This window comes from Pipistrellus hanaki (genome assembly GCF_964339955.1).
Source record: "Pipistrellus hanaki genome assembly, chromosome: 10".
Classification (NCBI taxonomy): domain Eukaryota; kingdom Metazoa; phylum Chordata; class Mammalia; order Chiroptera; family Vespertilionidae; genus Pipistrellus; species Pipistrellus hanaki.
This window is the reverse complement of record NC_140512.1, coordinates 49,260,479-49,282,168: the sequence shown is the minus strand read 5'-3', so window position 1 is coordinate 49,282,168 and position 21,690 is coordinate 49,260,479. Positions and strand designations below refer to the sequence as shown.

Below are 21,690 nucleotides of genomic sequence, written 5' to 3'. Positions count from 1 at the left end.
TTCCCTCTGGCCCTCACCACACTGTTCTCTGTCTATAGGTTATGCCTATATGTCATTTGGCTAATCCCTTCACCTTCTTTCATCCAGTCCTCTCTACCAACAGCTGTCAGTCTGTTCTATGTATCCATGCCTTTGTTTCTATTTTGTTCATCGGATTCCACATATAAGTGAAATCATATGGTATTTATCTTTCTCTAATGGTTGTATTGCTCACCAAAGAGGCCATGGTGAATCCAATCACTTCAATGTAGCCATCATCATGACGCTGAGGTTCAAAATCATGGTGATCCCCTGGGTTCCCCCAGGGCATTGTGCCAGCACAATATCTGAAAAGGTAAGATTAAGAGCAGAATTAAATTTATTCCATTCCTCTCATGACCATCATTAGGGATGCACTTATAGTTAGATCCAATGTTTATTTCATGTAAGAACACTTTTCTGTTCTTGGTGCACACCTTCCAAAGGAAAACAAAATGGACTCAACCATTATCTTTAAAATACCAGTCTGAAAATGAGCATGATCTTACAACAAAAGCATTTCACGATGCCCAATGTTCTCCTAATTCATTATTTATCAATACTATCACTCTATGATACATATATGTCTGCATTTTATGATATGCCATGAATTATCAATGGTTGGTTTCAGAATTTGGTCTTGGAGGAAGACAGATGCATGCCAGCCAGTAGAAAAAGATAAGGGAACTGAAGTGAGTAAGCAATCAATATTATATGCATAACTAAGAGAATAGGTGCCTACAGAGCAATATTGTATACATAATGAAGAGAATAAGCACTCACAACACAAGGGAAAGGTCATCTAAGAAGAAAGAAAGGGTGAAGAAGGGATGAAAAATATATTAGAAAGGGAAAGGGAAATAAAAATGAAAAAGGAGAGGACTAGGAATCCAGAAGAGAGAAGGAAGAGAAGCAAAATGAAAGAGAGAATGTACAAAAAACAGAAAGAAAAAGAAAGAAAGCTAATGTTTCCTGAGATTCTAGGTCTTCTGTTTAAACAACTAAGATGAAAATACTTCTGGAATAGAATTGTAAGTAACTCTACCAAGCACTGCCAAAACAATCAAGGGACTATAATATCGTTTTCTAACCACAGATTTATATACAATTCTTGGTTTAATTAAATCCAGTCAAAACAGCATTTATTTGCAGAGATTCTGTCTGAGTTGTCTGGATGCAAATAACAAAGGGTCACAGATCCATCCCTTCCAACATCTTGGCTTGGGAGCCCAGAATCTAATGTTATGCCACTGAGCTATGTGCTTATTTTGAGAGTAGTTAATTTCAAATATCCCTTTCTCCTGAGGTATATAATAACACCAAAGTAAGTTGACATCCTGGCTAGAAAATCCTACTCCAATTGATCCTATTTTTTTCAAAACAATCATCTGGCAATGATTTTGAATGAATTCCATCCTGAAATCAGGCTGGATGGTACCTAACAGCTTTCAGAAAACTGAGGACAGGAATGTATTCAAGTCTATCATTCCTGGGGGGTGAGGGATCAGTAAATTGACAATTAAATTAAATTGAAAGTTCCAATCCAGAGGGATGTCTGGGGTTCTCAAGAATGGATAAGTATAGACCACAAATGCCATATCATGCACAAAAAAAATTTTTTTCCCCCTGAAGAAACAAAAAACACTTACCACAGAGAATACTAAACAAACCAAGTAGGAGAACAGAATAATCAGACCTAGAAAATTTTAGTAAGCCACTGAGAAAACTGATTTTCATTGTTTGTACCTGGAAATATTCTATAATGAAAACAGATAACCTCAAGTCAAATAGAGTTCACATCAAACCAAGGAAACGTATGAACAGAGCTTACCTGGGTATATTTAAAAATACTATACACTGGAACTTCAGTTCCTGAATCTTTGGGGTGAGATCTGTTCCATCACACTGAAACAATCAAAGCAGAAAAAGCAAGGGTTTTGAAATAGTCATAAGTCTAAAAAAAATGACCAGAGATACTGTGTTGACAACAGTACGTATCATGATCTTCCCATTGACCAATCTCTGCTTAAGTCAATGCCCATTACTTATGACTGAAAATATATTCTGCTCATAGCTTTACTAGATACAGGAACTACCATCATTCTTAACCTTAGATTATTATTAGATATTCAGTCTTATAGTATTAGCATTAAAAGATCTAGAAATGTTTAAAAGACTAAAGAAAAAGATGCTCAAGTTGAGGCAGTAGGAACCTTCCCCACAGTCTTCCGACTCAAACACTAGTCATGAATGGGATTTCTTTGGATTGGTTTTTGTGATTAAATTTTATTTTGAAAATGTTAAACACAATACTTTGAAAACTGTTTGGAAGACAAGCTTTTCACAATGTATCTATTATAAATTAGCATTATCTCCACTCATGATTAGCTCTTATAAAATTAATCTCTTATGGCTTTGTTCTTCTGAGATCACCTGCTTTACTGGAGTTTGGACTTGACTCTGGGTCTCAAGGGCCTCAGGCCGGCATGACCTCAAACCTTTTGGTGTGGCTTCCCTCATCTTTAGGGCCTTCCTCAAGAGTATCCTCTGACTTTCAAAGAAAAAGCTTTATTCCCTTTTCTCATTTACCCCGGTGACAAAAGTCAAAAGAGGAAAACTAGTCACGGCTATAGACTTCCCAATGTCAAAGGTATGAAGCCTGCTTTTATATTAGTTCTCTTTACACCCTCATCACAAAATTCCCCCAACATCTTTTCCAGAGGAAAGCAGTAAAACATGACAAGCTGTGGGCAAACTTTTAAAGATTTCTTAAGGAGGAGTTGCTAGCGGTCAAGGGGGTGTCTCTCTCTTTCCCAACTGATCTTAATATAGCTTAATTTTCCTGAGCATTCACAAAAGTTGTTTCCAGCAAATCTCACAGTCCTAAATAAAGTATTTAAAATGCTATTTAGATAGGAATCATATTCTAGACATTGATTGAAGGTGTTTTTGCAATATTCTCAGATACGAAACAAACACGAAGTCTCCCAATTTATTTAAGGGTTTGAAATGAGTTGATAGATGACTACACTGATGAAAAAAAAATGTAGGCATCTTAAACTATCAACATTGAGTTTTGTAAGCAGCTAAAATTAAAAAAATAGAATGTGATACATTAATAGCATGCAAAGTAGTATTGTTGCATTCAGAAAAAAACACTAATACTTACTGCTATTATTTTTTAAAGAAATATTTTTTCATTTTCAACTTATTTTTCTTCTGGGAAGCATGTCACTGATTCTGGGCAATCATCAAATTATATGACGATTGGGCATCTTATGATGTATCATGCTTTACACAGCTTCCTTACATTTTATTGCATTTAAATTTATGACTCCTTAGAATAGCAGTTTTCAACTTTTTCCTTACTTCATATACAAAGGAAAATATCTACCTGTAAAATATGTCCTGTGGACAAGCTGACATATTGATGTCAACACAATAAGAAGAAAACAGAAGTAGGGCCTTATGCAGGTTTGTGTTACTGTCCTCTGTTTTTCTGGTATAGTATTTATATACACATTTTACATTTATGTAAGAGATCATTATCTACTGCCTCAGAAACATTGACTTTACCCTTGGCATAGACAAGATGTTCTGTTGTGATATGTACATCTAATTGTGCTAGCTAACTTTCCATCCTTCCTATCTCACACTCAAGAGAGCATACAGTGACCTCATTGGAGAAATACCCTCTGCGTCACAGCACAGTGATCAATAATTGTCACTTTAAAGACATGTGTTGCTATGCCTGTTTTAAATGAAGAAAGTAAACTCTTCTGGAAGGTTCGATGATTCCCCCACAGTCATATACCTCACACAAAGAGAGACCTAAGATTGAATCCCAAATGTCCAGACTTGGTTTCAGTATTTTTCTCCTCATAACAAAGGATATGATCACCCTGGCAGGTATGCAAGGGGTTAGAGCGTTGGCCCATGCACCAAAGGGTTGCAAGTTTGATTCCCCTTCATGGGCATGTACTTGGGTTGCGGGTTCACTCCTCTCTCTGGGTCGGGGAGCATGCAGGAGGCAACCAATCAATTTGTCTCTCTTAGATGTTTCTCTCTCTGTGTGTCTCTCCCCTTCCCAGCCTTCCATACTCCCTGTAAAACAAGCATGTAAAACTTTATCAAAACAATAAAACCATGTGACGATTTAAAAAAAAAAAAAAAAAAAAGAGAGAACGGGTTAGAGAGAGAGCAAAGCACTTTTCTAAATGCTAAAATGCAAACTTCTCGGGCAATCCTGGAATAAAGATGTTTGTTTGTTGGGCATCCCTTACTACCTCGAGACCCAGATCAGCATCATTTCTTTATTGAAGATTTCTCTTGACCCCACCATGGTTAGCCTTCATGTCTCCCTGTGGGCCACCACCCCATCACATACACGGTTGAATGACAACACTTATTATATTGTTCTCCATGACTGAACTGTGTGTTTATTTAGGAGTGAAACCAGTCATCTTACTTATTTTCATCCCCAGCAATAAAGACAGTGCCTGGCACATAGTTAAATGCTCATAAACACTGGCTGAATGAATGACACTAAATGATCTCTGTGGTTCTGTGCAGAGCCTTGATTAAGCTAAGTATAAGCTGGTGTTTGGGCTTCATTTTTTGTGGCATCCATATTCATATTCAAATGAGACGAGTCAACACATTCAGTACTTACAACAACTTTAACGTGTTTGGATAGATCTCTAGAGCTTCTCTGTAGGAAATCAGAAAACGCTGCCTATACCACAAGGAAATAAAGAAGAAGAAAAAACTTAATTACACTATTATGCCAAATCCCTGCTTCTGTATTATATAGTTTCTAATGATGCTAAATAAGCAAAAAATATAATTTGCTGAATCCAAAATACAGCAGTGTAGTGGCTGTCAAGTTGAAATTTTTTTGTTTTCAAATGTTAACCTATAAGAAAATGTAATATCACAGTAGGAGAGTAAAAAATTAGATAATTCTGAGAGTCAGTTTAAAAACCTATTTTGAACCCGGACTGACTTCTCCATTGACATCCTGAGAATGTCTTGCTTCCTCACGCTGATATTTCCATTCCCTCTACCCAGTGGTATAAATTTAAACCACACTTATTTTTAATATCAATATTTTGGAGGTATTTTTTTTTCTTTCCAGCCATTTACCTCAAGGGATGTCCTTCAGCAGGATGAGAAAGAAAAAGATGCTGCCCCTTTAATCTATGCTTCCATAAAATACTTCCGTGCTCTGCCAATTTCTCATCCAGACACTGATGCACACAGACTCCTGTGAAAACTGCATTCTTACCCAAGACTCCCCATACACTTTTCCCATTCTCTAGGTTGCCTCTGAGGTTTGTTTTTCACATTATTCATTAGATATCATCCCCTCAGGACAACATGGAGTCTCAGAGCTCTTCAGTTCAAAGATGATGGCACCAGCTCTCTTTTTGCCAACTAACTTAAGACAGACATCCTCACTTTTCTTCTTAAACCAACATATTAAACATGAACCATACATAGACCTACATGAAAACATCTGAAAGGTATTTGCCATTAGTTTTAGTACAGTTGGCATCTACATGACCAACACTGAATTAGCATTAAATAATATGTAATAATTTATAAAATAAAATATATACTTACCCCTGCATAGAACATTTTATTTCGAAAACGACTGTTGAATTTCTCTGGATTTGCTTCTGTGAAAGGAAAGGGGTGGTTTTGTTCTGGAGACCTTACTGAAGGTAGTGACTTAGACTAGCATCCATACTTCCTCCCCTCACAGATCCAATAGACCCACCGGCTTCAGTATCATCTTCCCCTTAGTTACAGACAGAGGTCATTGTTGTCCAGTGCTACAAAATGTAACCACTAACTGGCAGCATCAGCATCAATTGGGAGATTGTTTAAAATGCAAATTATTAGATATCTACCCCATATCTTCGGAATTAGAATGTCTGGGGTGTGCGGTTTAGGACTCTGGTTCAGCAAGCTCTCCAGGTGATTCCCATGCACAGTAAAGGCTGAAACACTCTGGGCTCTATTCAGGATAGAGCATTGGCAGGGATACAGGGCAGGGGTGTTAGGGGGAGAGAGCAGGAGAGGGAGGGAGGATTATTTGCTTTTACCTCCATAGGTCATGGCTTCCATAAACTATGTATTCTGCTTCCAAATGTAATTAAATATGGGGAATTCAGATAAAAATTAATGGAAGAATTTGCTTTCAGATTTTGCAAAAACTCCTAACTACCATCTGCATTCTTATTTGTGACAGGCCTTGAAAAATAACTTGATTTAGTGAAAAGAAAAAAAAGAAAAAAAAATATATACACACACACACACACACACACACACACACACATACATACAGATCACTGACTAAATGGACACAGACCATATTTCAGCATAGGATTTGGCTGAAAAAATTTGTTTAATTTTGAGTGCTGCTATATGTTATATATGTTGAGGGGAGAAAAAAAGATTAAATAAGAACCTGTGTCAGAAGATTTTTATTATATGAATTCAAGGAATTTATAAAATATCTAAATGGAGTATTATTTTCTTACATTCCTCACTGCCGATTTTTTGCCGTCTGTTATTTTATTCAGCATGCTCATTAATTCCTTCTCAGAGTTAAGTCTCCTCCAAGTCATTTCTCATTAGACTGGCTGACTAGCTGAAACTCCAAGTCCTAACCCTATTTTTGAATGGCAAATCCCAAAAGATGTTGTCTAGATGAAGAAAAGTAGCAGAGTTCACTCACTAAGACTGGGTTGAATAAAAGATACAAAATCCCAGGAAATAATCCCGGACAATTAATTGTTAGATTATTTTCATGATTGTGACAAATATTAAATAAGACATAGAAACTGGGTTGAGGTTTGCAAACATCAAAAAATGTGGTATTTTTATAGATTGTTTTTTGATAGTTATATTCATCTATTTACAGTTCCTGTATTTAAACCTCTCCTTAACCATTCACTCTCTTCTACCAAATTAAGTACTATAACCCTAGAAACAAAACAATACAAAAGGTAAAAGGTTAACTTATAGGATACAGTAAACAAAACGAGGTAAACATGATGCTAAGTGCTCTACCTCCTTGATCCCCATTGCTGGCCCCAGAGTTGACCCTTTCTATGGTCTGGACCTTCTTCAGGATAAATCTGGCTGCTGAATTGCATGTTGTTTTTAACCTTCATGATCCAGATTTGGCTGGGTAGCATTTTCAACTGCATTAACTCAGAGGCAAAATGAGAATTTTCATTGCCATGCAATTTATTGTAGGTACATAGGCCCTCATTTTAAACAAAATGAGATCCAGCTATTGAGCAAGTTATAATGAGAAATGGAAAATGACACCCAAAGTCCTGCCAATGAAGTTTTTAGGGAACCTGTGTCCAAAGCTATTAAATGAATCATATACCAACTATTAACCTTTACTTTTTTAATAATGTATGGTTTGGAAAATACCCACATCTTCATGAGGTTTTCCTGAGTCTTGAAGAACTGAAAATGCTGCTCTTTCCTTTAAAAAAAAGTGTGTTTTTTCTCTCAAGAGATTAAAAATGTTCTATAACAGCAGTCGCCAACCTTTCAGACCTCATGGACCACCAGTTGGCGACCGCTGTTCTATAAGATGCAAAAAGACTAGAATTAAGAAGTAAACCAGGTTTTTGGTGATTTTACTCACACAGTTGATTAAAACAGTCACCTCAGATCTAATTTAACTTAATAAAAGTTTATTTTTTTATATATAAGTAATTCTAGAAACTAGATAACTATCAAGACACAGCATTTAGAGAGGTGTCAGCATGACACATAAAAGGACACATACAGAATGATTCCATTGATATGAAATGTCCAGAAGAGGCAAATTTATAGCCACAAAATGCAGATTAATGATTGCCAGCAGGTAGAGAAAGGGAGAAATGGAGAGGTACTGCTCAGTGGAGACAGGGTTTCTTTTGGGGGTGAGGAAAATATTCTGGAATTATATAATAGTGATGGTTGCACAATACTGTGACTATACTAAAAGCCCTGAATTACTAGTATATACTATAAATTGGTTATCATGGTGGATTTTATGTTCTGTGAATGTTTACCTCAATAAAAACTATTAATCTGAATAAAAGAAATAAAGATATAAAATAAAGAGGTAGGGGAGTTGGCCTTGGGGGAAGGAAAGGTGTGAGGTATATTCTATTATTCTCTCTGCTCCATCCCATACATTATATTGACTCCCAAACTGAGCCTGCCTGGACAATTGGACTCTCTTCCATTTTTACATCTACCCTATTCCAAGCACAAGTCATACTGAAAAGCAAGGTTGGCTGCAGCTCAGGGAAATGTTTGCTAGTGTAAGAGCTGTGCCGCTCCCTACAGAAGCCAGGCCAGACAAGAGCCTGCAAACAACAGTCCCCCACCATTCTGGCTATTAAAGGGAAGGGGTGGAGGGGCTGAACATGTCTCTGTGTACATATAAGAACTGATATGACTTTGAAGAGGACCAAGAATGTGGACTCCACTATAGCAAGGAAAGGAGGCATTCAGAATTGGCAAAGAGCCACCAAGAAAGCTTAAGATCTCTTGCTCCTTAAGGAAGTTGTGTCTGTGAATTGGCATGAAGTCAACCATGAACGGCCACTCTCAAGAAAGGCAATGATCCTCCAACTACCCGAAGACCCCAATAGTGGAAGAACCCATGTTTTATGGCTGCAGTTCTTAGATTCCGTCCTCCTCTTCCACAAGAGGGTGTGAGATAGGGGGTTCCAAGCACACTGTGTTTTTCTATGCCATTGACCTATTCGATTGGATACCAATATTAATTGTATTCATTTTCTGCACATTTGATAGCTTAAAATGTTCATTGATTTTCTTATAACTCTCTAGGTTCTCTCCTGAGTCCTCTGCTTAGGCTCTTACCAAGCCAAAATCAAGGTGTCAGCCTACAAAATCAAGGTGAGCGGCTCTGGGAAGGATTCACTTCCAAGCTCATTCAGGTTATGGACACCATATATTTCCTTGCAGCTGCAGTAACAAAATTCTTTTTCCTTACTGGCTGTTGGCTAGGGTGTATCCTCAACCTCCAGAGGCCTCTTGCATTCCTCGGCTTGTGATAACCCTTGCATTGTCAAAGCCAGTAAGGACACATCAAGTCCCCTTCACACTTTGAATCTATCTGACTTCTCCTTTTGCCACATCACTCTGACTTCCCATTCCACCTTCCACCTTTGCATTTAAAGGCTCATGCTATTGCATTGGTCCCACTAAAATAATCCAGAACTATCTTTCTATCTTAAGATTGGCTGATTATTAATCTTCATCACATCTACAAAGTCTTTTAGTCAAATAAAATAAAACCACCAACAAGCAGGACCCAAATGACAAAAGTCATGGGGGTCAAAATACTTATCATCATGCACCCTATGGCTCCCTTGATCCACTCCTTCATGTATAAAAATTACATTCACTCCCTTCAAGGTCTCCAAAGGTTTCGTTCCATTATATTATCAACTCAAAATCCAAAAATCTCATTTAAGTCTCATTAGCTCCAACTTCACAAATTCCATCATCTAAATCATCAAGATGATTTGGCTCTGGATGTAATTCATTTATAATGATGATGAGGCTCTGGGTACACTCCATTCCATTGATTTAACACATTAATTTCATCCTTATGCACAACACAATTAAATGTGTGCCATCAGAATGGGATCCTAAACTTTATTTTGCCTGTAATTGGTCCTGCATATTAGGGAAATTTTCATAAACATAATTTCAACACTATATTTATGAAAATCAATAAGCATTTTGAACCCTATATAACTCACACATATTTTATATTCTCTTCATCGAATACTTATCCAATCTTAAGACTTTAGCTAGAGATACATAAATGACTCCAAAATTTATGCCTACAATTACATTGGCATCTTCAATTTAAATTGTGTATTTTTAAAAAAATCTTTTGCTTTTTTTCAGCACTATTTCCCATTCAGGGCATATATTTTCTTAACAACATTATCTTCATTTTCTAACACCATCACAAAAATCTTTCATTATGTAATAACTGGCCATCTAACCCCTCTGTACTTTTTCTTTCCTGTCTGAAATGCCCTCACCTATTTATTTCTTGTCAAAATTACACTCCTCCTTTCTCTTCCTTTATCTGGAAATTTTCCTCAGGCACCTTTCCCCTGACAACAATCCCACTGAACTCCGATGTTATTTACTGCCCGTACAACTAAACTGTGCCCTTACTACACTATTATATGTCTTTCCGATGTTACCTTTTGTATGCGGACCTCTCTCTCCAATTAAAATTCCATTCCTGTAGCAAACACTTATTGAGACAGTCACTGCACTAGGCACTGGGACCACTATGCTATACACCTGAAACTAATAAAAAATACTATTGAGTGTAAACTGTAATTGAAAAAAGAGAAGAAAATGGGTTAAATTATTTTGCTAGAATATGTAATACTGATTTATTTGTTATAGGGACTACATGCATACATGTAATCAATTCATAACTATGTGTTCTGATGGAAACATACTGTAATTCAAATAAATTAAGCAAAAGATGATTTAAGAGTTTATTATATTTAAAAGTAAACTATAATCTTTCATAAAGGAAGGAAGGAAGGAAGGAAGGAAGGAAGGAAGGAAGGAAGGAAGGAAGGAAGGAAGGAAGGAGGGAAGGAGGGAGGGAGGGAGGGAGGGAGGGAGGGAGGGAGGGAGGGAGGGAGGGAGGGAGGGGACATTGTCTTATGCCCTCGTGGAGTTTGGAGTGGAGGAGACCCTGAAAATGAAAACTAAAATGTCACTTTGTATATGCTATAAAAATATGTCTGTATGAGATGAAGTGGTGGTTACACATAAAGGAAATGATCAGACATTGTTCCAGAAGCAGGTAAATTTGAATCTTGAATGATGAGTAGGTATCACGCAGAGATTCAGGATGGAAAAGAAGGTTGAGTACAGAGAATCTCGCACAATGAGAGTTCCTCAAGGGCAAACTATACTTGAGCCTTCAAGTCTAGACAAAAGCCAGAAAGTGAGTCCTTTGCAGTGATGGTAACAATGAAATTTAGCAAGCCATTGCAAACAAGACATTTTAAAAAGAAATCTGTCAATTTTCTCCATGAATCATGAAACATTCAAAATCCTTTGAAATATGCAGATCTGCATGTCTCTATATATTCAGTGGAAATAGTAACTCTTAAATTAAATTTAAATACTGCCTGTTCTAGAGTCATAATTGTATGTCCTTGACCTTGTAGCATAAGGCTTGACTCCTCTGAATAATAATTTCAATGAAGCAGAAAAATTTAAGCATCCAATCTCAGACTGAAAGTTTGATGTGTTTAATATCTTTCACATCCAAAGCAAATGACAATCTAGCTCATACAGCTGGCAGGGTGAGACCTGACTTTGCCACCTGATACCCATAATCATTGTTAACATCACTATACATTATATATCAAAATATTTCAAAGTATGTCCTCAAGCACTGTCATAATGCAATAATCATAGAAGTACTGAATAAGACTCCCACTGAAAATTTAATGACCAATTCTACTATATCTCCAAATTCTGTTCAAATGAATAAACTTTCTGATACCCAAGCAGCAATAATTCAACCATGAACAGTGGTTGAGAAGAATAAGAAAGCATCTGTTTTCTAATCAAATGAAGCATACCATCTTCCTGATCAAATATTATATATAACCCCAAATTACTCAAATGTTCCACTCTTTCTGTAAAGTAAATCAAAGTGTTAAAACTATATTAATTCCTTGTTTGATTTTCTACTGATAATTCTAAATGCATTTATTTCTACAATAATTCCACTAATAAACTTTCTCAAATGTCACTTTATTTATCCCTTCTAAAACAAATATAATATGGGTAGCAATGCTATAATCTGCATTTGTCCCATATTGATTTGAAGGACTATTTAACAACTATTCCACAAAATTGTCTGTCTTTACATTTTTTTAAACTTTTACCTTAGTGAGATTTGTATCTATTTCCTATTTCATGTAGGCTGGTTGGCATGACTCCCAACTTAAAGTACTATATTATTTTTTACTGATACCTAATAGGTAATTCTATCCAAGCTCGTTTTTACAATGGTTCTCATGAGGTTTTCAGTCACATTCCAAGTATTTTATACAAACAACTTTTATCATGAAGTCTCAAACTATGAGTGGTTGTGTTTGAGAACAGTTTGAAGTCTTAACTAGGAGGGGGGTTTTTTGGCTTGAGAAAAGCCACTCATTACCAAGAAAAATAAGTGAATTCACCCTTACTGAAAATGTGGCCTCAAAATCCTTTTCCTGGCAGCCAAGTTTGAGATGTCTGAACTATCCCGGAAATTACATGGGAAAATCCATACCAACAAAAAACAGTTTCAAAAGGAGAATATGAATGTGACCAATTATACTGTTTATAGTAAATGATTTCATTTAATGCAAAAAAAAAATGAATAGATTAACAGATACTAAGAAGCTCACATCCCTGGTCTGAGCATATCAACCAAATTTGGTTGCAATATTTTGTAGACATTTAATTTGTACCAGTTGTGTATCATCTTCATAAATATTGTTGCTATTACTCTTAGGTGACATTAATTCTCCCTTATCAGCTTGCAGAGGCTGGTTTTCCTCCAGGGCTCTGGCTTACCTGCAGGGCAAATGTTTCATATCGCATGAAAGCACTTAAACTAAGCCTTAGAAATAAACTACTCAAAAATTTATGCTTGATATCTTTTAACCAATACTCACATTTAAAACTATGTATCTGTATATATACACCACCATTTGCATATTCTTCTCTAAAATGAAATAGTCCCATAGCTCAAAATAAAATTAAAAGTCATGCTGAAACCGGTTTGGCTCAATGGATAGAGCATTGGCTTGGGGACTGAAAGGTCCTGGGGTTCGATTCGGGTCAAGGGCATGTACCTTGGTTGCGGGCATAACCCGAGTAGGGGGTGTGCAAGAGGCAGCTGATCTATGACTCTCATCGATGTTTCTAACTCTCTATCTCTCTCCCTTCCTCTCTGTATAAAATCAATAAAATATATTTAAAAAAATAAAAATTAAAAAAAAATAATAAAAAAATAAAATTAAAAGTCACTTTCCTGCAAGAATTCTCTTCTGCCGAAACCGGTTTGGCTCAATGGATAGAGTGTAGGCTTGGGGACTGAAGGGACCTGGGTTCGATTCCGGTCAAGGGCATGTACCTTGGTTGCGGGCATATCCCCAGTGGGGGGTGTGCAAGAGGCAGCTGATCGATGACTCTCTCTCATCGATGTTTCTAGCTCTCTATCTCTCTCCCTTCCTCTCTGTACAAAAACAATAAAATATATTGAAAAAAAAAAAAAGAACTCTCTTCTAAGCTTGGTCCTTCTACCTTGATGCCTCCTCTCACTCTGAAGCCCAGAAGTATCATCAAGAGAACTTCCAGATTAATTAGACCAAATACTAGGTTCCCTTGAATGAGCTCATTGTCGGGCACTTACTCACTTAGGCCTTGTTTCATTCCAGAATGTCTATTTTGGAAGATTCATGCAATAATGAATTGTATTACTTTATAAGTATTGCTAAGAAATTAAGAATTTTATTAGAAAGCCCAGATTCAGGGTCTCCTAAAGAATATGAGGAGGAAAATATGGGGTAAGAAATGATTAAAAGGGATCTCCCTTTAGTTCCCCAAATTAACTCTCCTCAAATTTAGAAAGGGCAACCAGTTATAAATGTTGGCCCCAATGTAGGACCCTCTCACTATCTCATGTCTAAGAACTGTCTATTGTAAGGAGATGGGATGGTTGTGATGTTTCTGATTTGGGTATTTGCTATCTGTGGTTCTGTCATCAACCAACCTTTCTAGCTGTGATTTTCTGGCTAATCAGAGAGAATGACCAAATTACTGCCCCTCTTTAATCAGTATTGCTTTTATTTGGCAAAGCATTTGATCCCTGAAGTCTCATGAATCCAGGAAGAAAAAGTTTACCATAGTCGCTGAATTCATGAAGAAAATTAGATTTTCTAACAGCCTTCATCCTATTGTGCACTATTGACCTTTTGTGCATAAGATTGTGATCAGAAATTTCCCTACATTATTACTGGAACAGGAACATTTAAATTCTAGCTTTTGGTTCCCTGTTTTTCAAATTCTGTGAGTTAAAACCCATGTATGCTCTTGCAGAATCTGGATGGAGGAAAAAAGGTAAAAAATAATCCCTTATTTGTGACTTTTATCTTACATACTACTTATTACCTTACAGCTTAGCAGTATTCTGGTTATATATTAACATATTGGCAATGGACTAGATAAAGTTATAGTTATGGACACAGGCATAGACAGAGATGGGTACTATAGTTATGTTAATAAGAAGAGAGCTTAATAGAAAGTGAGAGAGAGATTAAAGCTTCAAAGCATAAGCAAAACTCCTCCACTTTCTCAGTTCTGAAGACATAAGGAAGTTATGATGAAATGTTTAACCACATCATTATTTCATCTTATTTCTCTTTCAAAAATTATTTTTCTCCCCCAACCCTTGACTCTATCTCTACTCAGATGACCGCTCTGCCTTATTCACTCCTCTCCCTCATCCAGTGAGGACTTGTAGCACCTTCTAAACCCAATCCAATCATCATCATACCCACATCCTTTCCTTTCAACCCAAACCATCTATAGGCCCCATTGTCCTAAGACACCTGATGTGTCCTTTGCACCCATAGGCAGGACTTCTTTGTTTTGCTACCAGGTTTCAAAGGCTCTGGGTTATTAAATGTTGCACTATAACAACTGGTGGCTTGAGAAGCTGTGAATATCCCAATGACTTTAGTGAAAGAAACTGTATTATTTCTCAGTAGTTCACTAACATCAACGTTTCTAGTCAAATTTAGAGTGGCAGTCCCAAGCATACCTCTGGTCTCATCTCTGACCATCTTTGAAACACCAACCAACATGTCTCCGGGTCCTACTTGTATTAAGTTCCTATCTTGTCTAGCTCCCAGATTCATCAGGGAGGTCACAATAACAACAAAAAGAAAAAACATGGAAGCACACTGTCAACACATATGTGATATGCAAACAAAAGGGAACATGCAAAACACCTGCTAGAAACTTCCTCCCAGGGAGATGGAAATGGAATGCTGTCCTCACCTCGGGATTCATGGAACTCCAATGTGACGTGGGCATCAAATCCAAGGCTGAAGTAATTATTGAAAACATTCAGAGGAAGCTGCAATGATGAACAAGGTAGAGGTGAAGTCGTGTGCAATCAAGCAGAAAGAAAAATAAAGTTCAAGCTGGACACCAGTCTCTGGGGCTATCTCTGGACTAGAGATCAGTCACAACTCCAGGTCGATGTGTTTACATGGAAAGAACGGGGATGTTTAAATTAATTCATTAGTCAAAGCTCAAGTCAGATAATACTCACAATTACTTTAAATAGTATAGGAAACAAGGGATACAAATACAAATTAATAAATGAGAACCATTCCTGGGGATGTTGTAATAAGAGACTCTTATCATGTGGAAGGGTGCATATTTGTAATAGTTATGAACAATGATTCACTGTTCAAACTTAGAAAGTAAATTGTAAAGATCATGTCTAAACCTACTTAACCTGTGGCTACACCTTTTTCAAGAATTATGTTCAGTATGTTAATATTGCATCTTAAAATGAATAATGTTTAATTTGTTTGCCTTTCGCCTATTTAAAAAAATATATTTTTGACAAGAGTCCTATAAGCAGTAAAGCAATTGGAGACATTCTTCTATTCTCAATCTAGAGGGGGGAAAAGAAAAACAGATATGTACATATACATTATTGATCAGTATTCTTCAGAATCCTAGTTAGTCTACCAAATCTTGTATGTTTTATATTAAATATATTGGGATAACATTGGTTAATAACATTAGGTAAATTTCAGATTACACTCGATTGTATGCTCATCACCCAAAGTCCAGTCTTTTTCCATCAACATATATTTGACCCCTTGCCCGTCTTCAAACATTGTATCTTTAATAGGACAGTGAAATATGTGAGCAAAGACATATAGATGCACACCCAACCTTAGCTTTCCTTCCCAGAATCCTCTGGGTCACTGGCTGTTACTGCTGCAAGCTGAGTAAAACCCGGAACACACAAACTAAAATCATGAATTAAATCTGCAAAATTTATGTGGTTTTTAGGCTGCAGTTAATATTATAACAATTAGGAAAACATTGGAAAACGTTAGAAAGGAAATAGTGGTTCTTTCACTTTACCTTCTATAGCTCAGAGTGGAAGATAAACATTAAAGTAAAGAGATAGGTAATTTTACCTCAGTTTAGATAATGTTTCCAGATAATAATCAGGTTTATCCTCCAGAGAGAAATGCACTAGAAATACATGATTAACCCTCAAAATTCCAAAAGTAAGTTTATTACAGTGTTTCATATGCCCCTTGATTTTTCTATTTGATGAGAGTGAGAACTTTGTCCCAATAAGAGAAAAATGAAATGAACTTCGTGCCAAGAATAGAAAATGAAATGAGAACAAGAGTGATATATTACTACAGAGAGAAAGAAAATGGGTTGCCTGGGTCTCTAATGTAAATAAAAAATGAACCCCTCATAGAAGACCCTGAGCCAGTCTTTATAATGATTCAGAGATCAAGTCAACCCTTAGAAATGGTTATAACTAACTGGAGAACAGGGAGAGAAACTAAACACACAGAGCAATGCCAAAATCATGTCTCATTTTCCTGGCTTCATATTTGAGAATGTCCAGTTCCTGTACTTAAACAAAATACCATCCTTATAATGACAGCAAGGGTTGGTGATCCTGCCAAGAACACAGATATGTTCGTCTCTACCATTTATGTTTTCTTGGCTACAAGTCTAACCCATGTCTTAACATTCACTGATAACTCAGGGGAACATCTGGCCACCATCCGATAAATAATATCCCAATTTAGTCTGTTATTAAATTCTTATTCGTATTTTCCAGGAAAAAATTACCCCAATTTCCTACATGTCTTTTCAAAAATCAATTTTCATAGGCTTTTAATTATCTGGATTAATGTTTTCTGGCTGCACCAAGAAGTCTTTCCATTACTTGAGCTGTAGGGAAGAGATTTAAATACAGACTTCTATTGAGGGCCTAACCATTCCAATTTTAGTGGGGAGAGGACCTTAACATTTCCATATGGTACATTTCCATATGGTACATTTCTTTTACTTTGGCTCTTTTCTACCCAATTTCTGTATTCTAATACTATAGAAAGACATATCATATTCCAAGACAATAAATGCTATTTAAAGAACATTGTGACATGATGAACTCAATATCAACTGAGCAATAGTAATATCTACCAAAAACCTTATGATTTTTAAATCATGGTTTAGGTGAATGGAAAAAAAAAAATGAAGACCAAGGCAAAACATGTATCAATGAATAAGTGGATGTTGGTTTGGTCTAAAATGCTATCTGGTTCAACCTATTTTTAGGCTGAAACTTCCATGAAATCTTGGTCTCAATCAATGGCATAATCCAATATAGCAGTAATGCTGGTTAAAGTACAGATATCTTGGCCTTAACCCTGCATTTAGATAATGAAATTCTCTGGGATTGGACTATCCTGGAAAGTGTATCTGTATTTTAATCTGTATTTCTAACAAGCACACCTGGAGAATCTATGCATATAAAAGTTTGAAAACACTATCATAAAAAAGAAGTAGGAGTAATAAGGAGAAAGGGGCTACTTGGCGACCTACCAAATTTATCTGAAATTGAGGCCAGAATTTAGAACCAAATCTTCTACTGAAGCTCCACACTAGGGTATTTACAACTGTGCCCCTTGGTTTGTCTTGGAGTGAAATAAAAAGCTCAATCACTGGAGGAAAAGCACTAAATCAAAACATTTGTATAGGCATCTTCAATCTTAAGTAGTGAAATTGGCTTAGTTAATACTTCCTAAACATTAGGAACGTTTGATATCAAGCCAGAAATCTCAGAAGACTACCTTTGTTTTGAAAGATCATATTCCTAATGCTTCAGAACATATATTTCATCTTCTCTTAGGTTAAGAGTTTGCAATGAACTTGAGAGATTAGAACATGGATACATGTCTTCCTGGTGTGGAAGACGAGGACAGAGAACAGCTCCCTGAACCCTGAGAGCGGGTAGAAACCTAGGTCTTTAGAATCCCATGGGGTAGAATCACTGGGTGATGTTGGATGCACAGCCCTGTAGCCATAAACTCTTAACACTATCCTTTTATCTCATAGGAAGAAATCAGCACATGAATCTCCAGCCACAAATGTATTTCCCATGACAGATGCTCAGGGCTTCTTTCTGCTGAAGCTAAAAAACAAACAAACACAAAACTCTCTAACCTTACACACGCCATCTTCAAGCTCTTCTGGAGGCAAGTCTGGGTTTCTTTCCACATGGAGGTTCCAGCGATCTAGCTGTACAATTGTCCCATCTTCTACTTGACAGAGGATTTTGGAAACAGGTTCATCAGTGTAGCCCTGAGGAACCAACGAACATATCCATTGGAGTAATGAACGGTATAGCCAAAGGTATTTTATGCATGAAAGAGCCCTCTGCTACAGTGCTCTGTTTGTTTTGCAATTAGCAAGGCTGGGAGAGTAAACTCTTTTTTCCAGGTACTTAGAACTTAATACAATAGTCACAGGTAAAGTGCACAGAAATGGTAATTCTAGCTGGTTTGAGCTAAGGAATAATTTTTGCTTACACTGAGAACCAATAGTCGCTGGTAGGGGGCTCTGCTGGATGGCTGCTTTCATCAGAGTAAAGTAGGAACCCCTCCACCCCCGCCCCCAGCCAAGGCCTCGTACTAAAGGGATTTGTGAAATGCACAGAAGAGTGTGTTTGGGGGTGGGCGGAGAGGGGAAAAAAAACAAAGCAGCCTCTGATAGACAATTTCTTCTATTAACATCCCATTTTACTCACCTCTCCCTAACCCTGTAGGAGGACACCATCCCTCCCATGACCTCAGGCAAGTCTGACAGAGGAATAGCCCTGTTTGGGAACTCTCCCTCCTCGAGCATACATTACTGACAGGATGATCGTTAAGGACTGCCAAGTCACTGATTGGATGAGAGGAGTTAACATTGATAATATACTAGTTGCTTCATGTAAATACAGGGCAGGGCAAAAGTAGGTTTACGGTTACTCATATAACAAAGAATAATATAAGAATAAACTCTGTTTTGAGTACTTGTAACTATAATCTTATTTTTGCCCTTTCCTGTAGGGAATAAAAAAAAGACCTATGGGACGTTAATTCATTCACCCAAAGTCAAATTAGTATCTGAAGGTAATTATCTCCTACATGAGGTTAATTCACCCAAAAGCCAGATCCTTATCTTCTAGTATCTGAAGATGATTTTCATGGAACCCAGCCTGGCAACAGTCTCTATGAGCAGATAAAAAGCTGGTAGGCTGCATATGTTAGCATATTGTGCCTTCTTACTTAGTACTATGTAAAAAACAACAACACAGTAATGAAATGGCTGGTTGGTGACCGGGAAACTGCCCCCACTGAGCTTGTCTGAAATTGGTTCCAAGGGGCAAAAGACAGTCTGTTACCTGTAGAGCCAAACCCATGATGACACTGACCAGAGAAAACAAATGTTAAAAAAAAAAAAAAAAGCCGTAACTTTCCCAAAGTAAGTATTATAAATTTGAGTCAGAGCTGTTATCCTGGCCAAGGCTGAGGGTCAGGATCAATTCAAGTCTGTGGTTGTTTTACATGAAAACTTGAGGATAACCCACCCACTGTCTTAATCCTAAATGTTCCCTTCTTCTCTAGCTGCTTATACATGACTGGATAAAATCATGGCTCATGGGCGCTTTGGTTCTCAACCCTAACTTATTCCCCTTCCATTAGAACACCTGTGGGTTGGGAAAGCCTGTGCTGGATGCCATGGGCAGCCCCTGAGAGAGTTCTTACCCCTCCCCAGTTGAGAGTCCGAGCCAGGTCGTTCCCAGTCCCCAGAGGAAGGACTCCAACCGGAGGCTGAGGGCTCAGCTGCAGTTCATCCAGAATAGAAAGGATCCAGCCCACCTACAGACACATTGGGGGCCAGAAGAGGGATAAGAAAGACAGGTAAGTTACAAGGAAGACCACCTGAGGGGAGGCAGCTTTAAAGAGCAAAATCAAATGGTTTTATTTTTCTTTAAAACATATTTTTGTGTGTGTTTTTTTAAAATATATTTTTTGTTGATTTCAGAGAGGAAGGGAGAGGGAGAAAGATGGAAACATCAACCATGAGAGAGAATCATTGATTGGCTGCCTCCTGCACGCCCTCTACTGGGGATGGAGCCTGAAACCCAGCATTTGCCCTTGCTGCAATCAAACCTGGGTCCCTTCAGTTCTCAGGCCGATGCTCTAGTCACTGAGCCAAACCAGCTAGGGCTAAAACATATGTTTTAATCCAGCAGCCAGGGAACAGAAAGACCACTTTTATCTCAGGCAGATTCAAAGTGGCAAGTATCTTATAAAGAAAAGGACCATTTTGTACATGCTCTGTCATAGAAGCAAAACTACACCCATTTGTCTGTATGTTTAACTAGAGGTCTACTTTAAAATTTAGAAGAGTTTAAAATTTAGGGAGGTATATAGCACATGCCACTGGAGGGAATACAGGACTTAGAGCCAGATTGAATTTCAATTCTGGCTCATATCCGCCCTGTCATCTTTATTAAATTATCTGACATCACTGAGACACATTTACCAGATTTTCAAGATGGAGTTAATAATACCTACTTCACAAGATTGTTTACAAAGAGAAATATATATAAAGCCCTTAACATGGTGCAGGGCCCATGTAAGCACCAATTAAATGGTTAATCTCCATAGTACCATCTTAGAAATTATTGTTTTTCTAAATATCCTTGTATGCCCCTAAATGAAACACTATGGAAACATAATTAGGGCTGGACCTAGTATTTATTATAAGTTTAGGCAGAAAATAGATACTTATGTACAAGAATTATATTCCTGTTTAATCTTTTTCTCAGATTTAGTCTTATTATAACTATTTAGGAAAATTACCCTAAACTTGAAAAGAGCAAAAGCAAAATTGAATGTCCTCAAATGTCATACTACAGTAGTATTTAACAGGCCTGTCTAAGAACTATGTAAGTACAGGTTAACTTGAAGATTTCTGTCCTACAGAGATACAAATGTTGAAAAGATTTCATAAATCAACTTTGACTCAAATTTAGAAAATTATTTTGGTATAAGCCACATAATTCGTTTCTTCTGTTTCTCAAAAACAAAAAACAAAACAGCTTTATCATTTTGTTGGTGCCATCGCCATCGTTAAAGCACTAAATACCTTCTTAAGTTAAATTTATTTGGGTGTCCTACAAAATATGTAGGTTTCAAGTGAACAATTCTATAATACATAATCTGTCTATTGCATTATAAATACATTTTTGACATGTGTTCATTCTATATTTGTATGGGTCATGTTTTTTTAATATTTTTTGAAAATTGTACTTTAACAGTACATTTGTTGCACACTGCTACAGATAAAATGCAGAACTAAGCAACTGAAATGAAAAGATAAATGAGCTGGGCTAAGATAGATTAGGTAGCAGGCCTGCTCTCAAAGAGCTCATGATGAACAAAAACAGTGAGCTTTCCA

At 37.0% G+C, this 21,690-nt stretch overlaps 1 protein-coding gene across 5 annotated transcripts in view; it reads right to left on the bottom strand.

Moving 5' to 3' along the window:
• DGKI (diacylglycerol kinase iota) overlaps window positions 1-21,690 on the bottom strand; it is a gene marked incomplete at its 5' end in the record, with an annotated part of 382,063 nt that overhangs the window by 143,951 nt on the left and 216,422 nt on the right. For 4 of the 5 annotated variants that reach the window (XM_084896735.1, XM_084896736.1, XM_084896738.1 and 1 more), the window contains 7 exons: window positions 215-326; window positions 1,850-1,923; window positions 4,691-4,753; window positions 5,644-5,699; window positions 15,181-15,259; window positions 18,403-18,540; window positions 19,989-20,102. In XM_084896735.1, the coding sequence (XP_084752861.1) occupies window positions 215-326; window positions 1,850-1,923; window positions 4,691-4,753; window positions 5,644-5,699; window positions 15,181-15,259; window positions 18,403-18,540; window positions 19,989-20,102 (636 nt within the window). The remainder of the gene's footprint in view (window positions 1-214; window positions 327-1,849; window positions 1,924-4,690; window positions 4,754-5,643; window positions 5,700-15,180; window positions 15,260-18,402; window positions 18,541-19,988; window positions 20,103-21,690) is intronic. The other variant, XM_084896737.1, reaches the window with a different exon arrangement.